The sequence below is a fragment of the Ceratotherium simum genome, chromosome 5 (genome assembly GCF_057802395.1).
Source record: "Ceratotherium simum simum isolate JZ-2026a chromosome 5, ASM5780239v1, whole genome shotgun sequence".
NCBI lineage: Eukaryota > Metazoa > Chordata > Mammalia > Perissodactyla > Rhinocerotidae > Ceratotherium > Ceratotherium simum.
Genome location: NC_141904.1, coordinates 48,187,313 through 48,199,486, shown reverse-complemented (window position 1 = coordinate 48,199,486; position 12,174 = coordinate 48,187,313). Strand labels below are relative to the sequence as shown.

General features: G+C 43.7%; 1 protein-coding gene across 1 annotated transcript in view; it reads left to right on the top strand.

Moving 5' to 3' along the window:
* Positions 1–11,805, top strand: part of LTF (lactotransferrin) — a 28,485-nt gene extending 16,680 nt beyond the window's left edge. The window contains exons 12-17 of the mRNA XM_087430851.1: positions 302–457; positions 2,197–2,338; positions 6,754–6,821; positions 8,641–8,825; positions 10,012–10,201; positions 11,612–11,805. Coding sequence (XP_087286977.1) covers positions 302–457; positions 2,197–2,338; positions 6,754–6,821; positions 8,641–8,825; positions 10,012–10,201; positions 11,612–11,646 — 776 coding nt within the window. The 3' untranslated portion in view covers positions 11,647–11,805. The remainder of the gene's footprint in view (positions 1–301; positions 458–2,196; positions 2,339–6,753; positions 6,822–8,640; positions 8,826–10,011; positions 10,202–11,611) is intronic.
* Positions 11,806–12,174: the final 369 nt, after the last annotated feature.

Genomic DNA, 12,174 nt, shown 5'->3' with positions numbered 1-12,174 from the left:
TCTAAAGGTGAACTCCTGGTTTATAACTCAGGGACAGTGTGTGGCTGGTCAACAACAGTCCCCAGCAATCACTTAAAGTGTCAGGTTTTCTTCCTATTTCATTTCATAGCCCAGATCAGTCTCACCTTACCGTAGAGCAGCAGCTTAAGCTTTTTTGGTAGACCTGACAGTGGCCTCTTATCTGGGGGCATCATTGCTGGCGATGCTTCTTGGCCTATTTTGGCCCGGGTTATAGACAGCTGCACCAGAGTCTGTATCCCAGGCCCCCTGGAGGTTAAGACTTGCTCTTCTGTCATCCAAGGGTATCTGGCTGTGGCAGTTGTCAGGAAATCTGATGCCGACATCACCTGGAATTCTGTGAGAGACAAGAAGTCCTGCCACACTGCTGTGGACAGGACCGCAGGCTGGAACATCCCCATGGGCCTGCTCTTCAACCAGAGACGCTCCTGCAGATTTGGTAAGGATTCCTGAGGTTGTCATGGGTGGGCCATCCTGGGGGGTAGACACATGGAGCTGTGGAACTTCAGGGAAGGGAGGGAGGGGGCGGGGATTTGCAGGCTGACTGTGACCCGCAGCCTCTCTGGGTATAAGAAATTCCCCCTGTGGCTGCCTCCTCTAGTCATGGATGCACTGAGTGGTTCTCCACACAACACTTCCCATGCCCCATCCACCCCACGCCTAGGTAAAACGCTGGAATATCAGTCTGATCCTCTGCACCCTAAGAATGGATGCAGGTTCTGAGAAGTATAAATACTATTTTTTACCTCTTTGAGCTCCAGATGGAAATTCCTCACAGGCGCTGGCTTCCTAATTTGGGAAAAGGCACCAGCCTACCTCCTGATGGATGACTTCTTTTACTAGATAGGACTGACTTCTTACTCCACACTGCAAGGGAAACCGAATAAGACCTCAAGGGTTCTGGCTGAACCTCCTTCTGGGGCCTTCTCTCCCTGCCACACCCCACTCTCACTTCTCATGCATAAGCCATGCCTTACCTGCTGTGGGCCTGGTGACGTGGTGTGTGGCACGTTCTCACCGTGGCTCACCTCTTGTGCAGGCATCTCCTTGAGTGGGGTCCTGCTGCACTTTGAATGGGTTTGCGGTCCTGGCTCAGGCAGGCTTGCTTGTGACTCTGCTCCTTACCAGCAATGCACACGGTTGTCACTCTCTCCAACCCCCCTCAGCTGCCTCCAAGCTGTGGGGAAGTTGCCGGGACCACAGCCCTTTCCCAAGATTGGCACGTGGTGTGGCTCTTCCAGTGTAGGGGCTGCACGAGTCTGACAGTGGGTGCTACTTGCTTATCGAGGCAGGGCTCTCTGTTTCCTCTCCTTAACCTGTATTAATCCATGTTAACTCCCTCATGTGAGTTAAACCATACAATGGATTAGTTCAGATTAGGTTCAGCTGCAAGGACAGACAACCCCAAATAGCAGAGGCTTATACAAGACGTAAGTTTATTTCTCTCTCATGTAAGTGAAGAGGTGGATTGTCCAGAGCTAGTATGATGACAACAGAGTGTCAGGGACCTGGGCTTCAAACATCTGGCTACTCTGACATATGTGGCTTCCATGCCCATGGTCATCACATGGCCCATGTCACAACTGGAGGTCCGGTCCCCGTCTTCATTCCATTGCAGGATGAAGGAAGGGAAGGAGAAGAGGCAAAAGGTGTGTACCAACTGTGCTTTAAGGATGTTTCCAAGATGCTGGCACCCAACACTCCTGCTCATATTTCACTGGCCAGTCCCTAGCCACCTGGCTGTACTAGCCACAGGGCATCTGATAAAGCTAATCTTTAAGGGACCAAGTGCCCAGGTAAAAAGCAGGTTTTCCATTACCGAGGAAAAGGGGAAATCAGATCCTGGAGTAGGCAACCAGCAGGTTCTGCTGCAGATGGCCTTCAAGTTCATCACCTGAGTCCCCAGCTCAAGGCTGTGATGACGGGACCCTCTGGGTAGTCACAGACTCTCTTCCCCAGCCCCAGTCAGACTCCCAGTCAGTGCCTACAGTCTGAAGCTTTTCTGATTTCTGGTGGGTCCTGGGTTGGTGGTAACATGTCACTCCTTTTGACAGAGACTGTATCCTATCTGTCTTGGGCAATGTAATGAATCAAAAGCCAGCTGTGTCACCTGTTAGGTAGAGGTTCTTACGTTGACTCAGGTAGGAAGAACTGACTTCCCACGTTCCTTCTCTGCAGATGAGTACTTTAGTCAAAGCTGTGCCCCTGGATCTGACCCGGCATCCAGTCTCTGTGCACTGTGTATTGGCAATGATAGGGGCGAGGACAAGTGCGTGCCCAACAGCAATGAGAGATACTATGGCTACACTGGGGCTTTCAGGTGAGTGCTGCGGCCAAGCTTCACCAGGATAGGGCCTTGTCCCTCATCCTCCAGCATCTTGGTGCTGCATTTCCAAGGGGCCAGATGTGGCCTGTCACAGCAGAGTCAGGGTCAGCTAATGGGCAGCACCACTGAGGGCTCCTCCCACCAAATCCACCACTCGAGAGTGGAAGCTGGCACCAGGGCTGTCTGACCTCAGCTCTGCTGGGCTCTTCCCTGTGGCCCAGAGCGAAAGTCAACCTCAGTGGAGCTCATGTCCTCCCCTCAAAGCCAAATGGGTAGAGTGTGTGGTATCTTAAGTCCTTTCTACAGTTCAGTTTTATGGGGAAGAATTCTCTTCCATAGCCACCACTCTCTCCCCGCATCTGGATCATTATTATGTCTTATTTTTCGCTTCTTTCTTTGATTTTAGCCTTAGAAATGGCAAAGGGAAAGCAGTGTTGCCATGTTATTCTTCAGTGGTGAAGTGAAAAATAACCAAAAAATAAGCTTTCAGAATTCACCAATTGTAACCACTTAGTGATTCACAGTAACTATCTACAACCTACATTTTACAATCCCATTCATCCAGGCGTTGCTCCTCAGCGGTACTGTTAGTGGTTTGAGGGCACGAAGAGTCCTCCCAATCCCTTTTCCTCCATTCTTCATGAATATATTTCACCACCAGATGGTGTCATGTATCTGAGAATGACGGTGGCCGAACTGTGGTCTTTGAACTTTTTAATATAAATTCAGTAGCCTTCTTTCCGTTAATGGGATAGCTTTTACTGTACTCCAAGTGACTCATAAAAAAATTGTGAATGTACAAAAATACCTTTAATAGACTAAGGATTTTCAAATGGAAAAGTTATGATATGATTCCACTCAGAAATATCGAATAGACACGTGTCTAATAAAAACCCAAAGGAATAATGTTGTTTTTTTTTTTTTCCAAACCTATGGCAAGGTATTATTTCACTAGAAACACCTAACTTAAGTATTCCTATTTATACTAGAAGAAAATGCTTTGTCTTTTCTTCAAATTGAAAGCTGGAACCAGAAGTCCTATTTATCTCTCTATTTCTAACTGACATCCTTATATTGCTGGTTTTAAATTTTTAACTGTCAGCGATTTTCTGCAGACTTTCTGTTGTAGAAGAAGAAGATCTAGCCTCTCATACCGCTCCTGTGCCTTTTCCACCCCTCAGCCACAAACTTCACCTCCTTTTACTACCCAACAAGATGATGTCATATTCAGGGCTTACATTATTATGAATATATAAATATTATTCTCGTATTAAATATGTGGCATAATAAGATTGTATTTCCCTTATAGTACAAAGTTTTTGTTTACTCTAGAGTTAATAGGTGTCTTATTTTTTATTTGTTTAATTTTCTGTGCTTTTTAACAAAATCACTAATTCATCTCAAAACCCTCTACCAGTAATGTAAATCTCTTGACAATGCATACGCAAACAGAGTGGGTACAGTTAGTTTCATCATTTACTTGGGAATGTTGCTCCTGAAGACCTCCATCCTCCTGGCCTGCTCTGGACTGGTGCCCTCTAGGCCTCCTGCACATCTGTGGTCCTGGGATTCCCCTTGACCATCATTCTGGGATTTCCCTTTGTTTTACTTCATGTTTAATTGCCTGTTTCTTGGATCCCATATCTTTAGCTTTCTTGGTTTTGTTGGAACAGAACACATCTTCTTGAGAAAGGGTGAATAGGAGTTGCTGTTCTTATAGTATTTACATGTCTGCAGACATCTTTTTTCTACTCTTGAAATGACTTATAGTTTGGTTGGATAACTGAGTGTAGATTGGAGAGCATTTTCACTAGGAATTTTGACAGGATTTCCATATCTGGGAAATGGCAGCATTAGGCTCTTTTGACCAACTGTCACACTAAAAACAAGCAAAAATGCTGGATTAAGTACACACACACACACACACACATACACATGCACACACGTTCTTAAGAACATCGAATAACTGACAAAGTAATAAGGGATTATTAGACTAAAATCTAAGGGAGGATAGGAATTCAGAGAGCTAAGTGGAGCTGTCCTGAGGGCATTTACCTATTCTGACAGACTTGAACCCAGAGGTTACATACATCTTTAAGGTAAGAGTGAACTAGAAGTAACTTCCATGCCTTCTCCCAGGGGGCTTCAAGTTGCCTGGATGCTGAGGAAAATACACACCAACTCTGAGAAATTGAAACCATGAGCCAGCTCTTGCATGGATTTGCAGCTCAAATTTGTGTACCTTAGAATAGTCCAGAAATATTCAACTCATAATTTTTTTTAAAGTGGTCCCAGACTAGTGGTCCCTCTAGGAACCTATCTGGAAGACAGCATCTTCAGGTTAGGCCTCAAATACCACTCAGAAATACTCTTTCAAGAAGTACTCTTGCAGTACACAGTAAAAATTATACTTAAATAATAATAATTATTATAATCATTATAATAATATTAACCAAACACACAGGGAAAAAAGTCATCGAAAGCAAAATCCAGCAGAAAAAAGCAAGTTAGTATTTTTCAAAAGGAATAAATAACACTTTTAGAAAAAAAAAAAGAATACAGCAATTGAAATTAGCTATGCAATTGACCAGTTTAACAGATTAGACATAGCTAAAAAGAGAATTAGTGAAGTGGAAGATATGTAAAAAAAATTAATCCAGAATATAACACAGAGAGACAGAAAATATAGCAAACAAAATTTTAAAGCATTAATCGTCTTCTAAATTTAGAGTGTTGAGAAATCTGATACCATTTTTGATTTCTGATTCTTTGTATATGACTTTCTTTCTTCTTGAAAAAAATTTTTTTGAGTTTTCAACAATTTATTTTTGGCTTCCTAATTCTGAGAGAATAAGCTTTTAAAGCTTATGAAGTGTCTTAGACAAACAAGTCACACAAAGAATATATGTGAAGAGTAAATAAATCAGACACATATGATTGATATTTCTCTCTAAATTTACAGAGATTTTACAATGAATACTCTTTAGGAAAAATGACTTTTGGGTTTCATCAAATGTAAAATGCTTTGAAAACTAGTTTCTTGAGAAGTTTTTGGGTTTAAAAATAATATCTCTAGTGTCCTGAAACTTTACAATGATATTTGTTTATGTGGGTCTTTTTAAAATTCAATAGATTGGGCACTTGGCAGGCCCTTTTCATCTGGAAACTCAAGTTGTTCAATTCTGGGAAATGTTACTTCATTATTTATTTGATAATTTCCATCCTGTTTTCTCTGATTTCTGTTTAAACTTTAATTCTTAAATTGTAGACCTTCCTGGATTATCATCTCATTTTCTTATTATTTCTTTTTTATTATCTCCTCTTTATCTTCTAGTTTCTGGGATATTTGCTCAGTTTAGTCTTCTAACCATTATATCATTTTAAAGAATTTTTTTATTTTTTACTTTTTAAGAATTCTTTTTGATTGTTATTTTTTACTTTCTAAGAATTCGTTTTGTATTCTGACTGCTCCTGTTTTAGAGCTTCCTATTCTTGTTTTATGAATGCTGCCTTTCTTTCATCTCTTTAATGATATCAATTTTAGTCTTTTTAAAAAGTTTTATTCTCCCTCCTTTATTGCCTCTATCTTCTGAGTATAATTGCTTTGGTTTCCATCTTTTCTGGTATTTCTTCAAATATCCGATGGTCTCTGACTGCTTGTCCATATTTAAGAGTGAAGCACCAGGGCTGACTATTAGCTCTGCATCTGTTGCCACATCTTGATGAGTATGAGTTTCACTGTAGGGCAGTTGGTTTGTGTCATTTTACTGTGGGACATTCAAATATCAGAATCTGTAGGTATTTTCCTTGAGTGGATCAGATTCTCCAGAGACAGCTTTCTTTGCTCTGCTCGTTCAATTACTGCTCATCCAGTTGTTTTCTAACTTCCAAACATTATCATTATTACCTAACCCCCCTGCCCCAACCCCTCATGGGCTTTTGACTTTTATTTATTTATTTATTTTATTTTTTTAAAATTTTATTTATTTATTTTTCCCCCCAAAGCCCCAGTAGATAGTTGTATGTCATAGCTGCACATCCTTCTAGTTGCTGTATGTGGGACGTGGCCTCAGCATGGCCGGACAAGCGGTGCTTCGGTGCGCGCCCAGGATCCAAACCCGTGCCACCAGCTGCGGAGCGCGCGCACTTAACCGCTAAGCCACGGAGCCGGCCCAGGCTTTTGACTTTTAAAAAATCTCTTTAATGTCATTTATTGGGATTTTAGGAGGGAAGGTATACATGTATGTTCAATCTTCCATTTTAAACCATAAGTTCCTAAAAATATTTATCTTTATCTTTTCCATGTTTAACTTCATGTTTCATATTTTGGAATGTATATTATAGATATTTATGAAAACTCTAATAGTTTCCCTTCTCTGGCAACATGTTTATTTTCTGAAACATTTTAGGTGCCTGGCTGAGAAAGCTGGAGACGTTGCATTTGTGAAAGATGTCACTGTCCTGCAGAACACTAACGGTGAGTGAAGATGTTTCCCTTTCCCCTTCAGAGCAGAGTCTTTGGCATCACAACACATCCTAGTATTCAGATCTGCAATTGGGAAGCTATCATACCCTTTTCCAGACTTTTGATCAAGTTAATTCTAAATTTTTTTTACCTTAGTATGCAAAGTGGTAACATCTATAGGTGTCACATTGATTTTGAAAATGAATTCTCCCTGCCCCTGCTCCTGCCACACACACACACACACACACACACACACACACACACACACACACCAGCCATACTCAGTAGCAAATGTCTCCCTGGCTTTGTCTTGTCAACCCAGAAGTGCACCATCTGCCTGTCCCTGACTAAGGGAAACTGTGAATGATACTAAAAAAAAATTTGAACATATGCAAATAAAATTTCCCTTTTTAAAAAAGGAGGTAGGGGCCTTCATTCAGCCTCATGTGAGCCCTTGTCTGGAAACTCCTTGGGAGTTAACCGGGACAAAACACAGGCAGATGCAGATGACGAAAGGTAACCTACCAGCTAATGTTGAGTAATCACTCTCTCTTCTGATCTCTAGATGCAAATAAGAATGACCAAATTCAAGACTCCTAGCCATTTGCCACCTTCCAAATTGCACCTCTCTCCTTAGTCCCCACTCAGCCTCCCCACCCCTCCTTCTCACCACATGACTTCCCACTTCATCACCTAAGAAAGAACTGCCTCAACTTTCCGCCTCCCTCCTTCAAAGGTATCAATAGTCACAGCCGCTCCTCTCTCCTCACGTCTCTTGGGAGAGGCATTGAGGCCAGACATATAAATGTGGAATGATCTCAATATCAAATAGACAAAGCCGTGAGAATGGAAGAAGTGTTTTCTTGATGGGAGAGGGCAGAAGGGGAGAAGCAGGGGCTTGAACAATGAACCTGTATTTGCCCACACACAGACACGCATACGATTACATCTTGAATTTATGAACCGTTAATTTAAGTGACCTCCAGGGACCAGATTGATGTCAAATTTAATTTTAAGCTTCTCTAGGATTTTACAACTGTATGTTATTGGAATTGACTAAACACGTTTGATAAACCCATAGAAGTTCCTAGCCTTTCTCTAGTTATACTAAGAGTATTTGAATATGAAAGGAAGGAGAAAACAATTTCTTCTTAAACATAAACCAGCTATTCTTTTTCTGGAACCCACTGGAAAATATGGCACAGGTAGAGGGTTTCCTTTTTAAAAATTAAAAGAAAATTTAACAGCTTTATTGAGATACAATTCACATACTATAAAATTTACCCACTCAGAGTATACAATTCAGTGGTCTCCAACACATTCACAGAGTTGTGCAACCACCAACAAAATCCAATTCTAGAACACTCACATAATCTCATAAAGAAACCCTGCACCTATTAGCAGTCACTTCCCCACTCCCCCAAGAGCTGCAACCATCAATCCACTTTCTGTCTCTGTAGATTTGCCTATTCTAGACATTTCACGTAAATGGAATCCTACAATATCTGGCCTTTTGTGACTGGCTTCTTTCACTTAGCATCATGTTTTCAAGATTCATCTAGGTTGTAGTATGATTCAGTACTTCACTCGTTTTTATGGCTGAATTCTATTCCATTGTGTGAATACAGCACTAACGTTGGCTGTATTTGAAGTTTGGATAGCTTGTGCAAAGCTTCCGTCTCTCTCCTTTATATCACTTTACATCCCATCCTTTACATGCAACCCCAGTGTGTGCGACTCAAGAGGCCATTGGATCGTCACACCCAACCAGAAAAGACCTTTTGACTAAGCTGAGCAGCCGTGGCTGATGCCACCTTCTTTCTCTCCCCAGGAAACAGCCCTGAACCATGGGCTAGGGATTTGAAGTTGGAGGACTTTGAGCTGCTGTGTCTTGATGGCACCCGGAAGGCTGTGACTAAGGCTGAGGACTGCCACCTGGCCAGGGCCCCAAATCATGCTGTGGTATCTCGGAATGATAAGGCAAAACACGTGGAAGAGGTGCTGCTCCGCCAACAGGTGTGGACCACCAGGGCCTCCTGCCCTTTCTTAACTGCATGGGCTCCTGTTACCTGGGATAATCACAGAGTGAGGTGATTCTTTCTAGTCCTTATGCTTTAAGCTGCTGGTGACAGTATTTGCTTCGTGCCAGGGGGCTGCCCAGAGCCTCAATGAGGACAACAGAGGCTTCTGATGCTGGGCTTTCTGGGACTGACCTAACTTCTGCCCGGAGTCTCATACCCCTGGACTTGTGCCCACTGCTTGGCTCGGAGACGCTTCCTCTCCACGTCTCTCCCTCTGTTCTTCAAGCAAATGAGAGAGGCTACTGAGCCTTCCTCCCACAGCGCCTGCACAGAGAGTGGTTACTCTGATGGTGTTTCCTGAGCTTGGGCCAACTGAGCAATGTTCTAGACAAAGCCCTGCATTTGTAATCTCTAAAAGCAGCAAACCCAGAACTTTTATAGATTTAAGGCTCTCTATGTGAAGTGGTTTGAAGGAAATCCTACAATTTCCTTAAAGTCTGTGATTCTCAATTAGAGCTTCTAGTTTTCTATTAAAACATCATTTCTCTAGGTGTGCTTTAAAGATGGTGGCCCTGGAATGGTAATAATAGGCCCCAAACTGGCATTTATGAGCCCTCAGTGTGACACGCTCACTGGGGCTCCCGTCGTTGAGGTGCCTGGTTCTTACAGCTCACCCCTGCGGGAGCCCTGAGCAGGGAGGAGGAACTGTGGCCAAGGAGGCTAAGTGACCTGCCCAAGGCAATGATGTGGTCAGTGGCAGAGATGATTTTCAATGCAGACTGCCTCTTTGGGAGAGCTGGCCTGTTAGAATGCTATAGGTGATCAACTTTTGGGGCAGATCTCAAAAATCCTCAGCTGTCACTTAGTCACTCATAAGAAGTTCTAAGGGAAGAGGCCACAAACTAAGAAGAAAGGAAAGATGGCAGGAGGTGAGATCAGAAGTGGTGAGGGGCCTGGGTGCTGCACTGGGTAGGTCTGCCACCTGGGGCCTGGGCAGCAGGAGGACAGGGGGCAGGGGAACACCCAGCCGAGGCGGCTGAACAACTCGAGGACTCAGCTCCTTTTGCCCACAGTTTTCCCAGGGCTGATTCTGGATGGAAGAAATGTCCTTGGCCTCCCCTAATCCGTAAACTCTCCTCTTTTCTTTGGCTACTCACTTACTGTCTGCCCCTTTGACACAGAAACTGTTTGGAAGAAATGGACAGGATTGCCCAGGCAAGTTTTGCTTGTTCCAGTCTGAAACCAAAAACCTTCTGTTCAATGACAACACTGAATGTCTGGCTGAGCTCCAAGGCAAAACAACGTACGAACAATATTTGGGATCAAACTATGTCACGGCCGTCGCTAACCTGAGACAATGCTCAACCTCCCGTAAGTGGACCATAGATAGTGTTGCTGAGAAACCATGGGTGAAGGTCAAGGTTGGAGGGCCAGACAGCATTCTAGGAATGAAGATGGGTATAAAGATGTTAAGGCAATATAATATCTCTGTGCCTCAGGAAATTAAAATCTCATTGATGAGGTGAAAGAATTAGAGAATAAAATAAAGTAGTAGATAATATGCTAAATTTTTATAATGCTGATAGTGACTGTCATGGATGTTTTAGAAACTGATCATTCATTTCATTCATTTTATTTTATTTATTCATTTTATTCAGTAAAATCAAGTGTGTATGTGTACATATACATGCATGTACATAAGTATATATACATATGTATTGAGAAGTGACAAATTCTGGTTTCTAGACAGTTACCATAAATACCAACTATTGAGAATGCAAATTCTCAAAAACATTTTAGCCGGGAAAAGGTAATGACAATAATTTAACCCTTTAAAACATTTACAAGACATCGCAAATTGTTGTAAGGCTCCAGGTGATGGTTCTCAGACTTCAGCATGCACCGGCTTCGTCCAGATTCCTCTTCCTGGCCCCTCACCCAGGGAGTCGGAGGCATTGAGGGGGTGGTGGTCCAGGGATGGGGGTTGGGGCAAGAATCTCTGTATCAGTGGTTCTCAACTGATTTTGCCGCCCGAGGGGGCATTTGGCAAAGCCTGGCGATATTTTTGATTCTCACAACTTAGGCGGCGCTGCTGGTATCTGTGGGTAGAAGCCAGGGGTGCTCCGAAAGCACAGAACAGCCCTGACAACATAGTATTCCCCAACCCCAAATGTCAATAGTGCCATGGTTGAGAAACCCTGCTCTATATCACCGACACCTCAGGGCAATGTGAGGCCGGTGGTTCCAGGACTATCCTTGGAGAAATGCAGCTGTGGAGCTATGCCTGTAAGCAGCCAGCTCACGACTGCATAGACTATATGCCCCTTGACAGCAGGGCCTGTCTGTCTGGGCTGAATCCCCAGCACTTAGCACAGTGACTCACACAAAGCAGGGGCTCAGCAAGTATTTGTGAATGAATGAATGAATGAGAAGGTGAACACTGTTGCAAACAGATTTGCATGAAGACTATGTGGTTAATTGCTCACATTGCAGAAGTTAGAGGGCCATCAATGTCTTGTGAACTTGAGAGTGGGGCTGGTTGACTCAGTTAGAGACAAGTAGGGTGGAGGGTGTGTCACTCCTGCCAGAGCAGAGAAACACCCTGGGTGGTGAGGCCAGAGCTGCTGTGCCTCCTGGGACCCTGCAGCTGCTGGGAGGAGGGGCAGTGGGGAAGTGTGAGTAGGGCAAGCAGAAAGTCTTTGTTTTAGTATCCTCCTTGATTTATTGACTCAAGAAAAAGGAAATCAGTTTCTGAATCTCCTGCTTTGTTGTGTCCCACAGCACTTCTGGAAGCCTGCGCCTTCCTGAGGGAGTAAAACCCGAGAAGATGGCCCAGTGCCTCCGGGGAGCCTCAGCCCCTCCCTGCTCCTACCCCTCACCCCTTCCTGAGAGTGAAGTTTGCCAGTCTCCTCTGTTTTCGCAGTTCCAGCTGTCATCGTAGCAAGAAATAAACTGAGAAGTGCCATTGATTTCCATTCCTTGTAAAGTGCCATTCATCTTTTCTAGAATTTTACACTGAAATCACATGCCTGACCAAATACCTGCACAGTTGGACTTTTCCTTCCAAGTTTTCCAGGTCCAACTCCTCCTCTTTCCTGCAGCTTTGGGTATGATCCTGATGGCCTGGAATCTAAGGATAGGCCAAGCAACCATTCTCCCTAAGGGCAGCTGGTTGGTCATGCACACAGTTGTCTCAGTGTGCGTGCACGTGTGTGCGCGTGCACGCAGGTGTGGCTGTACGTGTGTGTGTGCGTCAGTGCGTGTGTGAGTGTGCATGTATGTGAGTGTGTGTGTGTGTGTGTGTGTTTCTAGGGCAAGGAATAGAGAGTAGGAATCAAGGGATG